The sequence below is a fragment of the Pagrus pagrus genome, assembly GCF_965226575.1.
Source record: "Pagrus pagrus genome assembly, chromosome: 7".
Classification (NCBI taxonomy): domain Eukaryota; kingdom Metazoa; phylum Chordata; class Actinopteri; order Spariformes; family Sparidae; genus Pagrus; species Pagrus pagrus.
The window spans coordinates 26,361,806-26,386,357 of record NC_140191.1 but is presented as its reverse complement, the minus strand read 5'-3'; the positions used below and the strand labels follow the sequence as shown (position 1 = coordinate 26,386,357).

The window sequence follows — 24,552 nt, the reverse complement described above, 5'->3', positions numbered from 1 at the left end:
ACGAGACAAAATCAATGCCCTTAAACACTGACTGTGACGAAATTAACACGCATTTTTTGTTGACGAAAAAAGAGGAGACGAAATCTACTTAATCAAATAAAAACTTAATAAAATGTCTCTTTCTTTTTTCGTCACAGACTTTTAAATTACAATCCAAAAAGTGCCTTCACTGGATGCGCGTCAGTTTTTTTCTCCTCCTGCGCTGCTGCCAGGGGTGTGTGTGTGTGTGTGCCTGAGTGAGGAGCACACACAACACCGGGGCTCTGTGCTAAGTGCGGCGAGTACAAACAGAGCTTCTCTGGTGAAACTTGCTACAGAGTAATTTCAAGTGTTAACCCATGTTTCAATAAATGTATTCCTGCCTGATAAAACGTATTATTCCTGAGATGTCGTAGCTTCATCTGGGTCGATTTACCTGCTTAAAAAAATAAAATTTGGTGGGATCTTTGGCAACCTATCTTACTTCAGACATCACGTCAGCAGTGTTTTTGGTTCACATCGGTGTGGCACGGGCCGACAGAAAGCAGCAACACGTGTCTTTGCAGCTGCTCCTCTACTCTCCGGCGTGTTGCGCAATGTAGCATTCCTAATCATTCAACATGTGGAGCTACTTCATCAGGTAATAATGACATAAATCTTGTGAGATGAGTGAGAAAAAGACTAAAATGAATCTATTGGTTTGACTAGATTAATTGTGATTAACATTACTGTCAATCTGCTTTCAAAGACTAAAAAAAGACTACTGACTAAAACTATACTAAAATACTTTGGATTTTCTTTGACTAAAACTAGACTAAAATGCCAAGACTTTTCATCGACTAAAATGTGACTAAACAAAAAAGAATACAAGCTGACTAAATATGACTAAAACTAATAAGGGCATTTGACACAAGATTAAGACTAAAACTAAACTGAAAAATAGCCGACAAAATTAACACTGCTTCAGACCCTCAGAAAGGTCCGTGAAAACACCTTGAAGAGATTTTTATTTTCTACTTGTTCATTTTATTTCTTTATTTATTTTTTAAAATAATTATTTTTTTTAAATTTATTTTTGTCTTTGATGACCAATTTTGAGGGATCAAAAAATGTCTCCCTAATTTTGGCAGCAGCATTCACGACTAATATCCAGTACTTGTCGGGCTTCAATAAGGTATAGTATGTAGACCACATCCCAACACCATAAAAACATAATCTATCATACTGCAGATCACTGTTATTTAACCACACTGTACAAAAATATGATTATCTGGTGTTATTGTATTCTATTTTTTCAGGGGACAGATGTAATAACCGTTTCGGTTCTGCTGACATATTTTCCTGTGGAAATGTGTGTCTTATGCTGCAATTTACACATGTTGAGGAAAGAATACATACATTTTTTTTTAAAAAGTCCACCTTTGCCATGGTGTATTTGTAAACAACTTGTGCTCATTTGCACAGGTTTTATTTTCCTGTGTTGGACATAAAGCCACCATCAACATCCTTATTTTCAGGACTATTATTATTACCTAATCATAAGTATAAAGTTTGAATCCTCGGACTAAAGTTCTTGGCTCCTCATATGTGCACGGGGCAATATTTGTATTATTTTTTTAAATTAACTATGAACATCTGCTTCTTTTCTTTGACCTGAAAGAGGTCTTCATCCTGAGCAGACCTGTATGCCAGCCCTGCATCTCTGCGTGTGCATTGTGTGTCACTGCAGATGTGTGTTTGTGTCCTGCATGCCAGAGCACTAGATGGAATCCATTGTTGTCCTCTGCTATTTCTATCAGGGATATAGGCTTCTCATAAAGGCTTCTGAACAACATTTGAAAGCTGTGGTATTTATTCACAGCACATGGATGGAGAAGACAGCCAGGATAATTCCTTTTTTTTGCAGTACAAGAAAGTGTCCAGTGGCTGTCCTCAAAATTGAATCAGTTCTTGAAAGAAGCAGGTGAAAACGAATGCCTCTCGTGGCCTTTTTGTCCGGCTTATTTATTAGACATGCAGAGAGAGAGCATCCCAGTAGACCGATAGTGATAATAAGTCTTAAAACTCTCAATAAATAGTTCTTTATAATGCTTTAGATTGACAAAATAAGTTGAAAAACTTTATAAAAACCAATGTCCCTGTGGGAAGTGGATACATATTTAAGTCATTAATTAAGTGACATTTTCCCTGTCTTGCCACCACTGAATAACTGTGTAGTAAAACTAGGTGTGGGTACAAGCTGGGACCCTCTCTGGCACCAGATACAGAGTGTGGTGCTGACCATCCAACCCACATAGCTTGGCACTGGTCCAAGCCCAGACCAGACCCCTTGCGCTGGCAGGAGAGTCAGGCAGTGGGATACTCAGCTGGTTGAGGTCAAATGCATGTGTGTACACACATGTGAAAACACACAAACGCTCACACAAAACAGGGCTAAGTAGGCCTTCAGTGTGGCACAAAAACACTCTAACTGGCCCCGATCTGGGTCAGAAAGCCTTATTAACCTGCCTGTCAACACAAACATACAAGGAAAGACAGTGGCAGAGAAATGGAAAAGCACTCTCAGTCCCCACAGGCCAAGGGCAGACCCAAACCTCTTTGAATGGCAAGAGCTTGCAGTGACAGGTGAGGATGATAGGCTAGATACGCAGAGTGTATCCCTCATAGAGGCCACTAAACTGGAGAAAAATGTCCCAGTATACAGGAGCAGTTCTTGACCCTGCCCTTTCGGCTCAAAGCTTTAGACCTGACTGAATGCAGGTGAATTGCTGTGTGGAAGAAGTGCTACTGCAATAACGCACACGTTGTGGATGTTAGAGGGAAGATGTGAGTGAATAAGACCTTGAAAATGCAATAAATCTCCAGTTCTCTATAGGGATGTTCCTAAAGAGTAATTTTCCTGACTTTTAAATGGAAGTTAGCTCAGACTTGTCAACTAGTGTAAAAGTAAGAAAACACTCAGAAAACACTAGGAGTGTGACGATACAGCTCAGCGAGATGAGACGATGCACGATTTTGGGTTCTCGAGAAAGAGACAATATTCAAACACTTTTTTTAATAAACCGTCTTAAAAATTCTATTTGATCTGAAGTCACAAAATGCAAAACAATACAGGTCCATTTTGAAATGTTTTAACTAGTAATCATCTTGTAATGAATGTCACTTAAGTTCTACTTTCTGAGTATGAATTATCATATGCAGTAAAAGACACAGACAAAATGTAAGCACTGTGACTGACTGGCTTCTCACCTGTATGACTTCTTGTGAGTCTCTTCAGACCTAATAACTGCATGAACGATGCTTGAGCTTCTAACTCAATACTCAATATTGATTCCTTGGTACTTTCACAGTCAAAGCTTTTGATCTGACGCAGCCTTTTTAGCACACCAACTTTGTTGAATTTGATATTTGCTGGTATCTTTTCGGTCTTAATACTTACTACTACTTGGAATCAGGTGCTCTTTTCAATGAATTAACAAGGTCACACAGAACAAAGCCACCAGTTATGAATTCTTGTAATAAGATGCTAAAAGAATTTCATCACCGACATTTATACCTACAAGAGTGCAGCTCCTGTGAAGATTAAAGTAAATAAAATTGGTGTAATTGATCAACGTGTTTTTTTTTTGGTCCTTTCACTCTAATGTTTTTTTTAATCAAAATTGTTTCTGATTGATATTTTTGTTACTTGACAAACTGATTCAGCTCTATAGCTATGGAACTATGTTTTTAATAGAAAAAAGGCTCTGAATTTTTAGGAGGGCTGTGCTATTGTTTTCAACTGTTTGTTACATGAACATTGTTTGATTGAGTTTCAACGATTATGTGATTCATTGATTTGTTAAACAGCAGTTGGTTCCCGCTTCTTAAATGTCAGGATTTGCTGCTTTCTTTGTCATCTTTAATAGTAAATGAAGAGTCTTTGGGTTTTAGACTTTTGGTTGGACAGAAGAAGCTATTTGAAGACGTCACTTTTGGTTCTGGGAATTTTTTTTTTACATTTTATAGACTAAACGGTTAATTAATTCATTGTGAAAATAATTAGCAAAATATTTGATAATGAAAATAATCGTTGGTTGCAGCCCAACTTTTTGCACAAAACCAATGCATACAGACCTTAATAAAAGTTCACTTGTGGTATGAGTGTACCATATGGGTAATGGGTGCTGAGGCTTGAAGTCCTATTTCTCTATTCAAATGCATGTCAGTGGAATGGATTAGCCCTACTTGATATTAGACACGTATGAATGCATAAAGGTGTATGCAATATTTGCTGTCTGAATGCACAATTGTCTGCATGCGTGTTGCAGGCTGAGGTGGTACCAGGTGAGGTGGCAACCACACACACACACACACACACACACACACACACACACACACACACACACACACACACACACACACACACACACACACACACACACACACACACACACACACACACACACACAGTTTCTGATGAAAGCTAGGTACCAGAATAACTGTCAAAGCCGCACCAGAGATGTACTCAGTCATCCAACGTCAAATTCTCTGGTCACCCACCTGCACTACTAAACAGTGCAGGACCCCCCCACTCACATACACATACACGAGGTGGACCCAACCAGCAGTGCACCATGCTCAAACAAGAACCCAGCCAACCAAACATTCACACTATTCATAAAAGAGAACAAAACAACTGCTCAGTTCACAAATGTGAGGCTGTTTCTGCCTGTCACACAACACAGCCTGTTAGACCTTGGCTCTGGAGCAAATATGACACAGGTGGCACAGCAGTGTGGCAAGTATCAGAAAGAAAAATAGCTAGCTGCTGCTACACATTTAAAAAGGTACAGTGCCTTTGGTGTGTTTTGTGTATGTTGAGCTTAGAAAGGCATTCAGCTGGGACCAGGTGCTACCTGGATCTGGCTGGTTAAAGTGGTCACTACAGTATTGAGGGAATGAAAGCAGGTGAAAGCTGTGGCTCCTGTGTTATAAACTGCAGCTGTGATGAGGAAGAACCACAATACTTACAATTAAGGCACAATCTGACAACTTCAATGCTCCTAGGATAAAATATCTGTCTATACAGAGTCTGATGTCGGTGTAACATCGTGGGTGAATGTATGACAGTTGATATAAAGAAGCGCCTTACTTCTGGCAGAGCTGGTTGAACAGGATCTTGGGATTGATTGGGCCTTTGCCTGGCTCTTTCATGCTCTGAAGGAAGAGAAACATGGCTGCAGTCAGGGGCTCTGGACTGGGCAGCGTTACTGTCAGTGGACTCTGGAATGTGAGGAGATCAAATAAAAATAAGACACTTTTTCCCAAATTTTGAACACATGAACAAAACAGGCTACACTTATCCACCTAACTTCCACCAAAGCACATTTATTGTGTATTTGCTTACTGAAAGTTGCCAAAATATATCAAAGAATGACATTGCGAAAATCAATTTTCAGTTATTCACTGTGGTAACTCATTAAAACTATACATTTTTTGTTTATTTTCTAAGTGGTCTGACACTCATCTAATGAATGCTACAGATACAACGGGGAACAGTGAGTCAGACAGCATTACGATGATCATTTCAAAAGCAATGTAATTTGTATTTGTTCCTACTTTTGTTTAGTTTAGAGATTAATACAACTTTAGGAAAGTGGAAGAGATGGACATAAAACTGCACCAGATTGGTCTCGACAGGGGGGCAGATCCTCAGTTTGTACCCTTTCTCCTTCACTTCCTGGATGAGGTCAATGAGCATGTGTGTCTGAGACAGGTTCTGTGGGGAAAACAGAATTATTTTAAGATTGCTTCAATAACCATAAATCCATTCACTGAATGACATTGTGTAAAGGTATTGTTCAGATAAGCCATAAAATCAACAAATGCAAAGCAGCTAAATACTATTCACAAAATCAATGGATCATTAAACCGGTCGTGTACACTGATTTTATTATTCACTAAATGAATCATTCAAAGGTATGAAACTGTATTCACACTCAGCTTGTGACAATTCAATGTGGTCAATTAAAATACCCTTGTGAAAAGTTATCTCAATTTTAGTAGAATTTAGGAAACTTGTGGCAAGTTGATTATTCTGAAAGAGCCTTTCAAATCTATCTATGATCTGTGAGCTTGAAATGTGGAGAAGATCCTTGGTGAGGACGTAGCCTGAAGCAGTCATTGTCCCTTCATGTTAGAGAAACATCTTTTCCTTCCATTTCAAGAGATATTTGTTTTGTCACATCCTGGCAATGAAGACAGTTGCTATGGAAAACACACAATGGAACTGGCATTGTGAACGCAGACACAGCTCATCCTCTGACAATTATGTGTTTTCACCAGAAAGATTGCAATTTTCAAGGAGACAATACAAACAGACAGGGAGAGGGAAGGAAAAGCATGTAAAGCGCGCTCACTCAAATTTCAATCAATGAGGAAGGCCCTGAGGGTGATTAACAAAATGGCGGAAAAAAACAGCTTCATTGTTGAAGAGGCATGTCAGTTTGCAGTCACCATGACACGACCAGAGAAAGACTGGGGAGGCTCTATAGCTTTGTTGTATAGTGAGCATGCTCTGCACCAACTGAGTGCCACTCGTGTGTGGGTAGGTGAATGTGTCCCGGCACTGCATTTCCTGCTGCATTGAATATACTTCAAAATGACCTCAAGGACTATCCTGTTTATACTCAGTCATTGTAAGACTGTAATCTGATTTCCTATAGGTCAGACACCTAAGAAGTAGCACTTGTGAAGTATTAACACATTGTAAAAGTATAAATATTCATATTGTCATGCCCAATGATTTCCATTCTATCACAAGGTCTCTTGAGAAGAAGCAAAGACTTGTAAGAAGGCCATCTGCGGTAAAAGAAATGCACTTTAAAATAATGTGACTGTGCTTCAGATTTATAATGACAACACCTTTTATCACACCTACTTCCATTATTTTCTGAGGAATAGAACCAATCACATGTTTTTTGTTAACAATAACTTCAAGGTAGAGAACATGCATCCTGCACTAGCTTAAATACAAGCTTGGTTTCTTCCCTAACAGTATTGAGGCACACAGATAAGGCACAGTTCAGATTTAGGTTTGAACCAACTCATAATTATACCAACCTGCATAACAGCGTTGAAAAAGCAGGTGTTACCAAGGTTATTTATGCCTTTGACAGGAACCAGGGTGCTGTTGACGGCTGGACTCTTGCCTTTGGGCAGGTCGGTGTAATCTGATGGTTCCTCTTGCAACTTGATGATTTTGGGTGCTGCTCCTGAAACACAGACAAGCAAAACAGGTCAGTGATGCAAAGCAGTAAAAACTCAGAAACAATGTATTTCAGTAAATTCAAGATTTATAATTGGAAAATACAGACACATGATGAAGATTCTGTTACTAAATTCTGATTTTTTTTACTTTGTGGTTATGTTTGGTACTAAAACTTGGCAGCCAAGCTTAAAGACACAGCTGAGGTGGTGGCTGGGTTGCGACTTGGTTGTGACTGAGGGTGGATGTCGTCCTTGCAGCTGGAAAATTTCGGCCTCCATTAAAATTTGGATTGTGGTAGGATCCAGAAAAAAATGGACTTAGCCTTGAAGCAAGACTGGGGCTGGGAGCAGGGTGCTGGGATGGCAGCTGGAAGGAAAGCTGGGTCATTTGGGAAAGCAGATGACAGCTGTAGAAGTTTCCGCTGGTTAGTGAGGGAGGGGAGGGGGCTGGGGTTGGAGAGATGGCTCTCCGGAGCCAGCTGTTCCTCCTGATCATCAATGAAAATTAACCTTAAACAGAAACTCCGACACAGATGGTCAGAATCTAACAGTGACATACAGATAGTCTGCTGGGGACAGACTACAGTAGGTAGCTGTGAGCTGATTACGTGCCAACAGCTAACAACAAAGCCAACACCATGATGACATCAATATTAATAACATGTATTTGATTCGAGTAAGTAGCTCCTGATTTGCCAACTAATAATTAATCCTGAAAAAGGAGATTACAGCAGAGGATGGTCAAGCCTCCATGAACAGCTTTCTAAAAGAAATTAAGTGTATTCAGTCAAAATCATTATCTATCAGCAAGATTAAAGCTTTGTTCAAACAAGTAACAAGCAACACCTTGCCCATACTGTAACAGTTTATAAATTCACGGCGCACCCAAGTACAATTAAAGGGGCTTTGTGGAACTTCTGTGTTCGGCTGGATGCCCGTAGTTAGTTTATTTCGGACTCCATTTCTAAACTTCCATTAGCTACTGTTGCTCTCTGTTGGTGGAGCGGAGAGAAAGTGCAATCCTTTTCTAAAAGGACTGAATGAGTTTTCTACTAAATGAAACTATAAGATCCTTTGTTGTACGAGGATTACAAGACATACCTGTGCGAAATGACACATTTGTACAGGGACAGATGGCAGTACCTTAAGGCCTATAGGCTGCAGAGAAATCTACTAAACACGCGTACTTCACCCATGTAAGCCAGCCAAGAGAGCAGGCTAGCAGAAAGGTCACTGGCCTGAACCCGCTGATATCCAAACTAAGGAAATTCAATTGAACTGTAAACCATCATTATAAAAACCTGAACCTTTACTCTCACCGCTCTCCCTCAACACACAAATGGCCTTGCCTTTCCACATATTAAATTTACAGAACCACTCCTTGTGCACAACACATTAATTGTAAAAGCTATTCAACCTACAGTGGTGGTAAACCCACTGCTGGCCGCTACCCAGCAAGCTTTTCCTCTTCAAGGCCAAGGCCATTAACAGGAAGGCCCTGGTCACACTTGCTGGAATGTGAACTGTGGGCTTTCTATTCTTGGATAAGCGATTTGCATTTTATACTGTCAATCCGACTCCACTCAAAGGGATGAGGGTAAAAGGGCAACTTTTCTGTGAAACACATTTGATCAGAAAAAAAAAAAATCAAAAATCACTTGAACACACACACACACACACACACATATAGCACATAGTCTCTTTCAGGTCTGCTGCATTATTGTATTTTTTTTGGCTGTAGCTTTAAAATGTACACTGCCTTAACTGACAAACAACAAAAACAACAAAAAACAACGCTGATGATAAATGACGGGAGCATTTTTAGGCTCGTCCTGTAGTTTTGGGACTAAGAAGGGGTGAGGTTCAGCTTGCTGGGACGACATGGTTTTGTGGTGCTCCACCCAGTGGTGCTAAATGCATCTGGCCCTCTGTGCTGGCAACATCTGGAGGCCTATTTCCATCTTCAATATGCAGCCATAAGGGAGCTCCCATATGTCAACACACAATGCATGGAAAACAAGTGGTGTTAGGGGATGACCGCAGCCCCAATCAGGAAAACAAACTGCGTATTCTGGATTTGGTGTGAGACTGAGAAGGTGTGAAGAGATGTGTTTACGCAAGTGTGAACAACTGAGCAAAAGAGAAAGTAATTGAGAAAGAGAAAGAGTGTGTTAATGAGTGCGTCTACTTGTTGTGGTGTTTGTGATCAGAGACATAAAATCAACAGACTTAATGCATCTTGAGTGTAAGAGCTGCGACTGGCACTTCAGCTAAGGGGGAGCAGAGGAATGAGAAAACTAACTGGGCGGAATGGGGATGCCGATGGACACACTCTGCATCTGGGACCGTCACCCAAGGTAAACAATGTTCAGGGAGCCATCTGGTTGAGACTGGGGAGAGGGGGGCAGAGGAGGGCGGGAGGGGCAGTGGGTGGAGGGAAGGGTTGCAACGAGCACAAGCATATGGAAAAGCAGATTTTTCCTCTCCCTGCAGCAGTTAGCAAAGGCAAATGTCAGCATGCGCTGCCTCCACGCTTGACTGTGCCGCACTCGGCACCACCACCTGGCCCTCCTTGCTCAGCCACCGAGTATAGGCAGCAGTGACACTGTGGAGCCTTTCCCCAGGGTAGAGGAAAGCATCACGGTGCTCAGGATCGCCCACATGCACGCATGTACACCAACACCTCCTGCACTCCCTGCTCTTTTTCACACAAGAGATACAGAAAGTAACATTGGACTTGTTTACTTTTACAGAGACAGTACTACAATGCTTGCAAAAACACATACACACACACACACACACACACACACACACACACACACGCTTAACTGAAATCTTTCAAAAAGTGTAATGCTGATTGATTGATGACAATTTAATAAAGCCAAAAAGTATATTTTAGTTTAGTTTTTTTAATGACGTTTTCATATCCTTCCTTATCTGGTTCACAGTTGGGCTGAGAGGCCATAAAATTGTATGGCCAGTGGGCTTTGTGCCTCCATGTTCACTTGCAGTGCAGCAGTGTGGAGGGCCAAGGCCAGCTCCCTTCATGCAGAGCAGGCAGTCAAGAGGAAGGCCAGGCAACACCAAATGTCTTATTAATTCGCTAATTTGTTGTGACTGCAGGGCATGAAAAGCCTGTTTCCTTGCCATCTGAGGCCAAGAGAACCCAGTGCCATGTTACTTACAGACACACAAACACGTGCGTGCGCACACACACACACACACACACACACACACACACACACACACACACACACACACACACACACACATATTTATACACACAGCTTTTGCTACCCACACAATCTGGCCTACTTTCATGTGCGGTGGTGGGAATAAAGACAGAATCACCCTTGATTACCTCCATGAAAGCACCACCAGGGGACAAGCATCTTACTGGCTACTGACTCACTCGGCTGAGCTAAACTGACAGGAAACTAAAGACTATGGTTTCCAAAATCAACAACCAGAGGCAGGAAACCAGGTGAATAAGGTGCAGAAAGTCAAGGTCTTAGAGTGGAGGAAAAGTGAAAGGAGATATCAATGAAGAAAATGAACACATGACAGTTACCTAAATTACTGTTAGATGCAAGTACTAACATGTAGAAGTAGTGTCAAACAGTCAATGCAGACAAACAGCATGTAAACACACCATGACAGCACTCAGTCCAACACACTGGGCACATGTTTGGTTTAAAATCTGAAACTCTGACAGCCATTTCAGCCAAAAAAACAAAACTAATTTGGTTGTCTATTTACTTTGATTAGGTGTACTGTGGACACCAAGACTAACACTGGCATTACTATAAACTGGTGACCTACAAAACTGCTTCTACAGACAACTACATCAGGCTGTTGACACAACTTCCATGTGATGCTGTGACTCTGCTCTTTGTGTGTGAAGGTGCCTGTTTAGGTATGTGTGTGTGTGTGTGCGTGCGTGCGTGCGTGCGTGCGTGCGTGCGTGCGTGCGTGCGTGCGTGCGTGCGTGTGTGTGTGTGTGTGCGCGTGTGTATGAGAAAGACACACAGTGGTACTTAGGATTAACGCACCCTTGCCAAATCTCAAATTTGACAGTGCACTTTATTGTTGTCAGTAGTAGTATGTCACTATCTTTAAAGATATGTCATTGTGTTTGTGTTTTGCAAATGAGGGAACTCATCAGCAACAAATGCTGTGACTCACATCTTGCTTTTATGATTTTAGCGTTGGTTATTTGCAATATTATTATTTGCACTTTGCAATGCCATACAACCCTTTAACCACGGCCTGATTTTATATAATTCTGCCTTGCGCTCGTGTAGACATAAAAATATAGCTTGCTTTTATTGCTTCATTACTGGTGCATCTATATTTGTCAAAGTAACTTGAAAGATAGGACGGACTATTTGTTTAAAGTATATAGCCTTGTATCAAAATGTTTTGCCAAACCAAGACAATGTCATGAATATAATGTTTCTATCTACAATGTCTAAATGGACTGAAGACACAGAAAAACGATTTTAAAATATACCTATGGCATCAAGCTGAAAAGTTTATTACTGATTCTTTAAGTTGCAAAATTAACAATGAAAGAACCCAATGATGTGGTAATATAGCGATTGATAATAATTACTACCATTAAACAAGACAGAATTGTCAGATTCCAATGAGAAACAAGCTCTGATGCCTATTCAGAACCAACATTTCAATTTGCTACACAAAGACTAGTGAGTGTAGCTCCCTGAGGTCAATTCGCTTTTTACTGGGACTCTGGTACTTGAGCTGAAGGCCTTGATGGTGAGAGAGCACAGTTAATCGACTTTCTTTCTACCCTGAGCTGTTGTTGTACAAAATTATTATAGATTCTGAAAAAAAAATCCTTGCTGGGGATCTTTTGTGATGGGGTCTATAGGAAAGACAGTACAACAGCAGCTTCTTCTGAAAACATGGCCTTCATACTGAAATGCAATTTCACAAGCTCCTCAGCAGACAACAACCACTTATTTTGCTGCAACAATGGCTGCCCGCCTCTATACCCATTTGGCCGACCGGTGTGGAACAATTGGGTGGCAGGGAAGGTGACAGGTAATTTAAAGAGGCAAAGGGGAAAGCTGCAGATATCGACTGCCCAGCTTAGCAAATCGTTTCCCACCAACGTTGACCCCGGTTGGCATCGTGTCCACTAAAGGGCAATTCCACAGGTATACGGACATACAAAATACACACTCATAGTGGTGGGAATCTCTGTGCAGCTCACTATTTGATATGATCATGATTCAGAGGGCTACGGTTTGATACTAAAATTATTATTTATGCATTTTGATTTTTTTTACTTATATACATTATTTTTTAATGATCCATAAATAAAATTAACCAATGAATTTCCTTTTTCCTGAATTTCCAGAAATAGTCTATCTTAGAACATGAACGTATATTTATATTTATCTAACCCGTCTGTTACATTTCAACCTTCAATTGGTTCATCCGTAAAAAAAAACGTACAGCCTGGTCTTATGATATTCGTACAGGTAATCACATAGTCGAGAATTTGGTTTAAATTCTATATTTTTGAATTTTCTTCATCAAGACATGATCTTTCAAGAGAGAATCACAATGCATCTAACACCCCTTTTCCACTCGTCAAAAATCCCACTTAAACCCACTAAGATCAGGCTTTTGTGTGCAATGGGAATGTGTAAACTGTGCATTTACACCTGGGTCAATTGACTCTGCAGTAGACACAAGGTTTTTATCACCTTGGCTCGGCTCGGCTTTGATCGTAAGACTTGGGTAAACACGCTAAATTTCACATCAACATCCCATGGTGGCACTTAAATAGGGAAGGAATTTTGGATGTGGTCTATTCAAGGATATTTTATTACTGGACACAGTGTTGGAGGTGGAGCCCCGTTCATTTTTATGAAAGCTGCTCAGTTGTGTTTTGAAGCCAAAAAAGCTCAACATCCCAGCTAATTTCCTGTTTGACACCCCACTAACTTGAATTGGGATAAATAATTTAATCATGTGGCTCTTCTAGACTTTCCACATTTTATTGGACAGAATGGGCTTGCATGCGGGAAATGGGGATGGGGTCAATACGCAATTTTTAGCAGGTGTACCTGCGTTTTAAAAACGTGTGTAGACCCACTAATTTTGGTTGAAAAGCGGTATTAGAATCGATTTTTTCCCACGTCCCCTCAACACAAATTGCGAATGCATGTGGTTCTTTGCTTATCTAGTTCAAAAAAATGGTACTGTACACGTAAGTTTATCTTCGAGTTTAGATGAACATTGAATAGTAATGGTGAAAAAGTGATGGAAATTGGAAACTGCATTAATGTCTGCATTCATCAACCAACTGTACAGCATGTCTACTTTCTAAATACTTAGGTAAGATATTTCTTGTACTCTTTGAGGTCTGTTTGTGCCCCAAGCCCTGTGTGTCTGGGTGTAGCTGTGTGTCACAAACTATTATAGCCCTCTAAAAACACATTTTACTCAAAAAGTCTGCAAATTCCACGGGTATGTAATGTACCTGGCAAATAAAACGTATTCAGATTCTGTCCAGGGAGAGCTTGTGCTTCCATTACAAAGAATACACTGTGCCATGAGAACTCAATAAAGTTTATCACTCAAATATAAACTCCTTTGTAATGGCCAGAAAACATAACTTACAAATAGAAAGAAAATAGGGTATTTGCTGGATTTGGTCATTATTTTCTACATTTTGTGTTTGTGTATCTGTGAGTGCGAGTCCGCTGAGAGTTAGTGCACTCCAGCTGTGAGGATCCAGTAGCTCTGACTTGTTGAGGACCCTGGCTCCCACTAGTGCAGCACACAGGCCCAGAGGTGGTGAGACATACAGCGGCTTGACAGAGGAAGCAAGGGACAGAAAGAGATAGCGATGGAAAGACAAAGAACGACAGAGCAGTGGCTGAACCCCACGCAGCTGCTCTTGTTCTTCAGGGAACCCAGCCGGGAAGCATCACTCAAGCGCCTAATTCCTCTAATGTGTGCAGTCATGCAATGTGCAGGGTGGGGGTGAGGGTTGGGGGAATTGCTGCAGCATCATCATCCCGCAACTCTAAAGCTGTGGCTGAGAGACCGATGGTGAACCAGCCGGACTGGGCCATGGCGGCTGGCCTCTGGCCACTGACAACTGGGCTTAGCGGAGGCAGCCAGTGAGACCGAAAGTGGTGATGCCCACCACCCTGATCAGCTTCAGCCTGGTAAGAGGCCTCTCAACATGCCAGCACACAGTAGGAGAGTTACAGAACAGAAGGAGTATGAATGTGTAAGCACAGCAAGGGGGTAGGGGGGTTAATATCTATATGGTTGACTGACTTGGTGAGGAAGCTCAGGTGGCCTGAGTGAGGTGAGAGGACATAAGACTGAAAGTAGGGCTAAGTCAGGCTGTATCAGTATGAACACAACCTGCTATGATACAACTCAAATTGTCTTCAAACTCAAATTCAAACTCAAATTCTAGTAAGTGATATGCAATACATGAAGACAATGTGTTTTTTTTCTTTTCAGTGACAGTTACACTGCTTGTCAGTGTCAAAGATGTAGAAGTCTAATTTTATGACCCTAAGAAGGCATGAAAAAAGAGCTCTGTAAACCCTATGCAGCTATAATAAATCAATGGAGAGTAGGTTGCATCCGTATGAAGTAATGCCTGTAACACTGAGTGGTCTCGCTCATCACACACACATAGGCTGTCTCTATACTGAGAATGAAGTCCAGGGATTCAGATGATCACAGCCACCAGGGGGAGCAGGTGTACTACAGTCAGTTCCTGGTAAGTAGCTGGACCACTGACAATAGCAAATTTGAACCTTTGTGTTCAGGTAATCCAGTTCATCTGTCTAAAAGGTACTTTGTTCAACAGTCATGGAACTAGTAACAAGACAGCCAGTAATAGTCTGGTATACAGTCATTGTGTTATTGTACTGTTGGTGCATAAGGACACTAAAGCACAGGAAACCTTGTTTGAGGTACACCAGTGCAGATTATTCCACAGAATGATGTGCCATTAATATCTGGTTGTTATTATAAGTTGTATGTGTTCAAGGCCAATCACTGTCTACTTTAACTGAAGACATGGCTTCTAAATTGAAGAAATATTTGTATAAAACTCCAACTGAACTGAATTTAGCCTTGCTGAAATAGTAATGAGGATGTACGGTATGTGCCCAATAAAAGCTGTTTTTCAACAACAGTAGGAGGCCAGACCTCTCGGAGGGAAAACACCTTACCTGATGTTGCCTTGACAGAGTGCTTTTGTAAAAAGTCCAAGGTCTGAGCCAAAGCCTTCTTGTTGCAGTGAGTGGAGAGCTCCTCATTGCATTCAAAACACCTGTTACAATGAGGAGTCATAGACAAACACAGAAAGGCTTTAAGTTACTGTGGAATTTAAAAACTCACATAAATGTTGAAATGACTACAATTACATGGCTGAAATGGAAACCATTCGATAACACAATCAAATATAATAATTGAGTGAAAAAGTATATAATACTAGTTTATTTATAAAGAATTGGTAAGAATAGGTAATTTTCAGACAGCAAACATCCATGGTATGTAATGCACGTCAAAAACACCCGAATCAGTTCTCTGTTGTTTCCTATATAAGCACAAATACTGGCGCCATCTTGATGCGTGTCATACCAAGTTGACACACATTGGTAGCGTGTACAGTCATGGCTTTTTCATTAGTTTATAATGAATGTCATTCTGAGGTTTCTCACCAGGCCTTCCATGTGCTTAAGCTGATGGTGATGCAGTGAGACTCTGGATGAAAAGCTTGGTGGTGCTTGACAGCGTGCTGGATCCCTGACTGGTTACAGCCCTGTAAGACAGTTAAATTAAAAAAAATCTGTTAAAAATCCCACGTCAATAAAGCCACATTTGCATGTGGTAGTGCTAAAGCTATATGGTTAAAAAAAAAAAAAATCATGTATGCAAGGTCTCCATGATATTGTATTCCTTTATCAAAAATTTGCAGCGTCTCGTGATTTTGATATTGCACTTTGTCATATTAAATTTTGATAATATTTTGATTAATTGTGCAGCCCCCATATATTCATATTTTCAAGCCATTCTTCAATATACGTATACACTGTATATGGACATACCATTTATGACGTTATCTCTCAAATCAATATCATCACATTTTAACAGACCAGAACATTTTTCCCTTCATTAAGTATTTAAAATAATAATTAGACTAAATAAAGTTAAATAACACTTTTTTTTTTCAAAAACGCTCATGTTAGATTTTCCAGTTATTATCCTCTCTCTCCCCCTCTCTCCCTCTCCCTCTCTCACTCACACACAACAGTCACAACAACACATGAAATTTGCATCAAAGTCATGATTTTCCTTGCTGTTGTACCTGATTTATCTGCAATCATTCCAATGTACAAAATGTCCCTTTAATTCTTTTAAGTAAAGAAAAGGGAAGACAAAACTTGCCTCTTTGTAATTTCTGGGGTAATAAATCACTAGTCTGTTTATTGTGATGTGGGTGTCTGTAACATTCCCGCTAAATGTTTTGGTGGCGGACACACTATCAAACCATAAATGCTTCCTGTTACATATGCATAAAAGCAAATAAATGGCCAAGTAAAATACACATAAGTCAATTAAATAATGCCCTTCTGTCTACTGTTTTGGATCCTTACAAATATACCAAATATTTGGTTAATGCAGTGTACTGCTAAGCCACAGTGTGCTGTGATGTATTGTGTTTGCACTTTTTAATTTTGAAGAAGCAATCATTACCTGGAAACCACACTTTAAACACACCACAATGTCATGGGATGCTGCCGGCTCTCCATCGATCATTGTCCTCTCCTTTAGGCACTCAGAACACATTAACCACACGCTGGAGAGAACCGATTTCTTCACTGAGTTCAGGTCCACAGCCTTACTCACATGCTGGCAAGTCAACCCTGGTTAAAAAAACAAAATAATGATATTTTTACCTTCCAATCAATTTCAGGCACCAATTTGGAATTCTGAGTGATCTGAGACAATATGCACAACACCTGTTGTAGACTATACAAGGTGGGACCTTTTCACATGAAAGATAGAAGCAGCATTTATATATATGTGTGTATATGTATATATATATATGTGTGTATACACACACATATACATACAAATACATATATATATATGTATGTGTGTGTGTATATACATATATATATATATATATATATATATATATATATATATATATATAAGATGAATTCCCGATAATACATATTCCACTACTGTCATGGGGATTCAATAACATACAGTTTTTGCCCCGGTCTGATAGGACACATTCATAAAATCTTGTAATTCTACTAAATTGATAGAAAGCACAAGGTTATAATATTTCTGTTGAAACCAATGTTGTGTTAATAATGCTGGAAATATTCAAGGGTTGTAAATTAATGAAGAAAACGGAAGCGCACAGGCTTCCTTCAGGCACACTCGCACCAAGCCAAGGATGTCATTAAAAAGCCTTCATTTTAGGGAAGATAGTCAAACAGAGTGAACTGCTGTGTATATTCCTTATATAGTGGTCAGGGAGCAGAACTGTGCACGCAAATCATAAAGGGACTAGAGCACAGGTAAAATATGTGACGAAGGTAGTTATGTCCTTAACATAAAACCAAACCAGTACATCAAACAATGACAAAATAAAGTCACTATTACAAAAAAAAGTCTCAAGTCTGTTTCCTCATTCAGACTTGGGTATATCAAAGCATCAAACTTAAGATCCAATAAGTCACTCTCTGAAGCAATTTCTTGCAGATAACCTCCTCTAATAGACTGCTCCACATACTCAAAACCCTCCCCTTTAAAAGCCTATTATTGCTATTATGACATTTAAAGAAATGGCACGCCATAGGGGAATCTAATTATGGTCCGCCACTCTATCTTTCAAACGTGTCTTAGTGCACCCAATATAAAAACAAAAACTTACATGAACGAGTGAGGCGGTACACCTCATATGTGGAGTTAAATGTATAAACCATTGATTTTTACTTACCTCCCTTGTCTTGTAAACTGTAAACAATGATTACAACTAGTTTGCATGCACTAAAATGTCCCAACAGGTCTCTTGTGCCAGTGGGCTCCCTTGCTACCTAGAGGATAACTTTGAGTCTATCCTTAAGGATGTCTGGTCGGACAACCAGTCGGTGTTATTCTAAATAATGGCTTTTTAACACCATCCTTGGCTCTGTGCAAGTGTGCCTGAAGTAAGCCTATGTGCTCCCTTTTTCTAAGTAGATCAGTTTAACTTCAAGAGCATCTCACCTTCACCTAGAAATGACTAATTCACACGACAGAGCACCTGGTGCTGTCTCCTCTTGCTTCAGTAAATGAACGTACTTGGTAATTAATTTACAGAAAGTAAAGTAATTTTGTCCTAAATAGTCCTTGTTGTTAGGGCATAATTAAAAGAGCTAATTCACTATCATTCACTATCCACTGTGCTAGAACTTCAGCTTGTCTGGTGCACTGTGCCACTTCACAGACTTACCACTGACTTCATCTGATGACTCCTCATCTCGAGGTTTCCGCGGTTTATTAGTCCGCTTAGTCATATCGGCGGCTTTCAAAGAGAAGGGGTCCTTTAGCCGCATCTGGAGCTCTGGATGGGAGGATGGAGAACCAAAATAGGTGTTACTACACAAGGTGAAGCTACCTCAGCATAACTGTGTTTTAACAAAGACACTTGAGCGAAGCAGAGCTTGCACTCAGTCATTGTATTAAGTGAAGCACACAATACTTTGAAATCTAGCTAGACTGCCAAAGCATTTGTATAATAACACATCTGAATGTATTGCCTTTGTACTGGAGAACAGTGGATATTAAGTGAATCAATGACTGTGAGTATACAGTGCCTAACTGAAGCTTTATTTTGAGCGTATTTGTATTTGCAGCAGATAAACTGTTAAGTATTTATAAAAAGAAAGTCACTGATCCCTCGTCAGATTACTATTTCTAAACCATTATACAGAAGGACTGAGCCAAAACAGAAAATGTGCAACTGTCAAAATACTTAGGGACTGCATATTATGTCACTTAGAATAAATAATGTCAGTCAGATAAAAGGTGACATTATATCAAGGATAAGTAACAACGGATAAGTTTATGACACAGTTAAGAAGCCTCAATTAGCCCCGTCCCTCCAGTTTAAGAGAGCATGAAAGGCCTTCATGTCGTTCAAGAAATGTAAACAATGAATGAGGAACTTTTTCCAAAGTGACATTTGGCAAAAAAGTGACGCAAACTCACCTCTTTATTTTGGCTCCTATGTTGACAATGTTACCTAACCTGAAGCCAACGGGGAGATGTCAAGTCTTCCTGGCTAGCAAACAAGCTAGCTACATTAGCTGGTCAGAATAAATAAAACATTAACACGTGTGCTTTATCCAACAATACAGAGATATATTACGTCATTTCGAGGCAAAGTACGGAGTTCCGACAACAATGGAACAGTTATCTCAATAATTCTTCGTTTTTTGCCTTTGACACTATAAAATTTGCCAAGCTTTCGGTAGCATCAACTAGCAAAGCCTTAGTCAACATGTGACGCACTACGGCAGCTCAGTTTGGTCGTAGGCTGCATTCAAGTACAATGGGAAATCTCATACAGAGGCATAGTTTCACCGGTTCCGAGGCATTCAAGGGCGTTTTCCACATTTTATAATACAAGAGCACGCACAGAGTGATACGTTTGTTATCATATTTTAGTTACAGATACATCTTAAGAGAAATCTATAATGTTTGGTAAAAATGCAACTGAGAGCGACATGGCACGGCTGTGTTGTGAGAACTCATGATAAGTCAATGTTTATCATATGTATGACCTCGGTCATTCTTACGTGCACTAGATTGCGCTACATGTCGCTTATTTGTGTTCATAATTGTTTGACCTTTGATATTTTAGCTTCATGACTTTGCGTTTGAGTTTGACAATATTTTAAAAAGAGAGATTATTTTTGTCCTTGAAGTGTTCCGTACTTCTGCGCACGCGCAGATCACTGTTGGCATCGGAAGTGGTGTGTGTTATGGTCGCCTCCTCACGCTGTATGCGCAATTACGAGTTTATGTTGAAGACGTGTTAATACAGGGTGTAACAATAATCACATATGGCTCTCAGAAGGTGTTGGAGGTTTACACGGGTTGTCCAGCGGGCGTTATGGAACAGTACCGTCCTGCCTGGGGCGTCCGTCCCTGGAGGACAAAGCCCTGTGTCCAGCCTTGACAACACTCACCTCTTCTGCAAAAGTGAGTTTTACCGTTGTATCGATGTGCTAGCTTGTCTCCTGTCCATGTGTGTGTGTCAACTCGTCGGCTCGTGACTCACTATAATGTTTTCAAGTCGTTCATGGATATGACATGTTGTTTGTTTTGCTTTCAGACACAGAGCTGCTGCTCCGCAGGTTCAGTACACGACCCCCGAGCACAGATGTGAGTTATGACCAGCTGAAGCTGCTCCTGGCTGGCCGGAAATCTGTAGTTATAGATGTCAGAGAGCCCTGGGAGCTCAGGGAGTACGGCTTCATCCCCGGGGCGACTAACGTTCCCCGTGAGTGTTGCTCCGCCTAAAGTACACTTCAAAATTTCAGATAGGTTTCAGGAATATGAGGTCAAATCCACTGATCTAAGACCAACTAATGTAGTACTCAATCGTTTGTGTTTTCTGCAGGTCACGAGTACATTTGAGAATACCCTAAATCACTGAATTACACTAAGCATACATACATACATCAGATAACCCCTAGGAGCTGCAATGAAACTACACTTTCTTTGCTCCGTCTCAGCTTATAATTGCAGGCCTTTATTGTGGCAAGTTTATTCAATTGCAAATACTGAATTCAACATGGATGAGATTGTTTGAGGGAAGACATGTCTCCTAATTTTCTTCATGATTGACATTCCTTTAATAATCCTGATAAGTGTATCCAGGTACAATGATTTGACACCACTTACAACAGTTCCCACAAACACTTAAATGCACATACTAAAAGTACTACTGATGACATTTGTCCATGCTATATTTTATTTATGTTTGAGTGGCGTTTTATATATTTAAATATCTTTGCTTCTTTGATTTTGCAGTGGGACAGGTGAACACTGCCCTCCAGCTAGATCCGGAAGAGTACAAAGAAAAGTACGGTGGTGATATGCCCCAGCAGACAGATAACATTGTGTTCAGCTGTCTGGCAGGGGTCAGGAGCAAGAAAGCACTCAACACAGCCGTCTCGCTGGGATACAACGAGTGAGACATGTTTATCATGGCTTACACAGTATTTGTTTAAAAGAAATGTTTTCACCTCATCAAGTCCACAAATTGTTGAACTCTTGTAGCCATATAGCAAATGTTGAATAAGATTTCTTGTTGTTGTTAAAGTTTACCATTTTTCTAGTGTAGACAAAGGCCAAAGTACGAGTACATTTTTTATGGCTGAATTTGGTTAACTGAATTTTATGTCTGTTATATTTCACCACGAGATAGTACTAAATTTCTCCAGCTGGAGGTTACTGACCTCATGTTGCATAATGCCAACCTTTCTTGCAGTTCTCTCCTGAGAGCACTGATATACCACATCTCCAGTATCTGAATGATAAGAAAAAGCTGGTTAGCTTAAGAGGCTAGCAATGAAGTTATGAAATGAAATGCAGCGTATTACTATGTGGTAATACCAGTAAAACTTAAATGCAGTTTCAGTTTTGACACAGCTCTGTTGATGCAACAGTTCCTTCATTTGCTTCCTTTTTCTCTCTCTTTCAGTGTCCAGCATTACCCTGGTGGATGGCAGGACTGGGTGAAAAATGAACAACATAATTGACCCAGGGATAAACATTATTGAAGTTCTTTTTAAGAAGAATTGATCTGAGATCAGACTGGAAAGGGAGAATGCATAACAAGGAGTCTTGTTAAGGGTTTTTTTAAAAGTTAGTTCTCTTTTCTGGTGTTTTCCTCATTTGTGAATCCCAAAGACTGAAACCAGAGGGCTCAGCAATCACGCCTGCTGCTAAAAGATCTCAAATCTTTTGCAATATTGCTTGAAAGAACAATTTATTTACCCTTTACAACTTCTTTACAATAAACAAGAATAATAAATAACCACTGTTTATTCTAAATATTACTGCAAATATTAACAACCAATGAAGTGCTAAAGTTTTTTTTTTTAATTATCTATGCAAATGACTACTAAACTGTGTATGACTGAGTTAAAATGAAGTCTTTGATTGCATAATATGAAGAGTTCAACATTTCAAGTTGATGTATTGTGAATATTCAATAACTCATAGATGGAACTGTCAGTGGAGTTGTTGCCAACATCGTTCAATAAATAAAAGTATAGTTTTGATCAATGGTAATGGTGAATTTGTGTTTTATTGTATTTGTTTTACAACTTGTGGACAATGTCCAACAGGTCTATTAAAAGGACATGAGAGAATGGTAAATATGTGATATAAATAGGCACTGAGTGCTGAGGTGACAGCCACTGGGGCTAAGATGATCTATGATATTGAAGGGCCATGTCTAATATCCAATAAGTCTCAGTATGAATTTGCCACCCACCCTCCAGGAAACATTAACATGTCTCTTCATCATCCATGATACTGAATCTGTTTGTTTTCAACTGAGAAGAATGCCTCTACTACAGTATGCCGACCATGGCCATGGACCTTTGTTCTCTATTAACTCCCCCTTTTACAGCTGAGGTTGAAAGTCCATACTGACCACATATATTAGATTCTCAGGATCAGTTCAGTCAGGATTTATAAGTAACCCAAGTGCCTTAATTCAGGTGATACTGAATCACTATCACTGAACAGGACACTGACCTCTGAGTGACTTATCAGATGCATGCGTAAATAATCTCATTCAGAAGTGTTAATACTAGGGGTCGACTTTTTCAAGGCAGATACCGAGTATTAGAAATCGAGGAGATTAAAAACCCATATTTGGGACCAATGTTCATTCACAGTAAATATTAAACTGTTGGTGTCATAATATCGAACAACCAGTCAGATAGTGTTGTGTGTGGGACATTGTGTGAGAGGATGCTGCATTATTTTAACAGAAAGTATCATAAAACGTGTAATACAAAATTGCAGTTGTCTTAATTCAAAGGTGCAATATGTAAGAATCGGTCACTTGTCAAAGTCATGCTCAAAACAAACGGGGCACCATATCACAGCCTCTAACTGCTGCTAACTTTAGCTGCCCTGAGCTAGTTATCTCAGTTAGCCGTGCTGCTAATGGTTTGGACTGGGAGCTCGGGGTCCAGGGGAGTGTTAGTGCTTGGACCAGGACGGGTCGGAGCTAACTGGTTAGCATGCTAACTTAGGTAGATATCTCTGCAACACAGTATAGACAATATAGACATCATAATGTCAAAACACAAATCACATTTGAAATTAGGCATCATTACTACGGTAATAGAAAATACTACAGTGAAGAGTTATTTAGTTGCAACATGAAGAGAGCTTGTTGGTGGAGATGGACTGTTCACATAACTGACTCCACCTCTTCCCAAAAGTCCCACACTGCTGCAAGAACTGAGGTCAATGGGAAATAATAGAAGCTCACATAATACATCGTGACAGGGTTTCACAGGAACAGAACAATTAAAAAGCGTTCTACAAGTTATATTGGCACAAATGTGCTTTAATTACCTGGCTTTTGGACAGGTTATGATCTATGTTTTTTTATCTGTGTTTCTCTGTTTCTCAAGTTTTCTGTGAGAATTAATGTTACTGGCAGTTTATGCTTACAGTATATGTTAAGGGCAGCGTAGCTTTTACTGACCCCTGACCGTGTGACCTTGTAGGTGTCGATGGAGAACTGCTCTGAAAAGACCTGACCACTGTTTTCTCCCCTCATATCACTGTGCCATGTCAACCGTAAACTCCAGACTACAACCCCCCTCCTCCTTGTCTTCTGCCTCCTTATTTTCCCTCAGAAGCAGTTAATTTCTTTTTTTTCCCTGCACATTCTGCTTTTAATATGTTGAAAACCGACCAGACTAATAAGTACTAATTTATGTCAAATCTTGCCAGGGCTCTTTGTTCCTCTGCAGCCTCATCAGCTCACCCTCCAGCTTCTGCTCAGCATTCAATTAAAGTCCCTCGTCCCATCAGAGCACATCACATCAGTGCTGCACCTACTGGCTGCTCTGACTGACCGGACCCTGCACGCTCGCCTGCATGTCTGTCTGCTGCCCAGTGCTGTAGTGGACACCGAGGTGGTGGATGTACCATAAGCCTGGCAAAACCCATTACGCTTCTGATAAAAGAGAGACTGATACATGATCA

General features: G+C 40.2%; 2 protein-coding genes across 3 annotated transcripts in view; one reads left to right on the top strand and one right to left on the bottom strand.

Moving 5' to 3' along the window:
- usp45 (ubiquitin specific peptidase 45) overlaps positions 1-19,815 on the bottom strand; it is a 38,228-nt gene extending 18,413 nt beyond the window's left edge. For both annotated transcript variants that reach the window (XM_084358684.1, XM_084358685.1), the window contains exons 1-8: positions 19,513-19,815; positions 18,755-18,865; positions 16,999-17,168; positions 15,963-16,063; positions 15,471-15,571; positions 7,084-7,235; positions 5,645-5,740; positions 5,114-5,244 (exon numbers count right to left, since the gene is read on the bottom strand). In XM_084358684.1, coding sequence (XP_084214810.1) covers positions 5,114-5,244; positions 5,645-5,740; positions 7,084-7,235; positions 15,471-15,571; positions 15,963-16,063; positions 16,999-17,168; positions 18,755-18,857 — 854 coding nt within the window. In that variant the 5' untranslated portion in view covers positions 18,858-18,865; positions 19,513-19,815. The remainder of the gene's footprint in view (positions 1-5,113; positions 5,245-5,644; positions 5,741-7,083; positions 7,236-15,470; positions 15,572-15,962; positions 16,064-16,998; positions 17,169-18,754; positions 18,866-19,512) is intronic.
- A 455-nt stretch (positions 19,816-20,270) lies between these two features.
- On the top strand, positions 20,271-22,604 carry tstd3 (thiosulfate sulfurtransferase like domain containing 3). Its single transcript, XM_084357168.1, has 4 exons — positions 20,271-20,508; positions 20,642-20,809; positions 21,343-21,502; positions 22,016-22,604. The coding sequence occupies exons 1-4, from the start codon at positions 20,370-20,372 to the stop codon at positions 22,071-22,073; spliced, it is 525 nt and encodes a 174-aa protein (XP_084213294.1). The 5' UTR covers positions 20,271-20,369; the 3' UTR covers positions 22,074-22,604.
- The last annotated feature ends 1,948 nt before the right edge of the window (positions 22,605-24,552 follow it).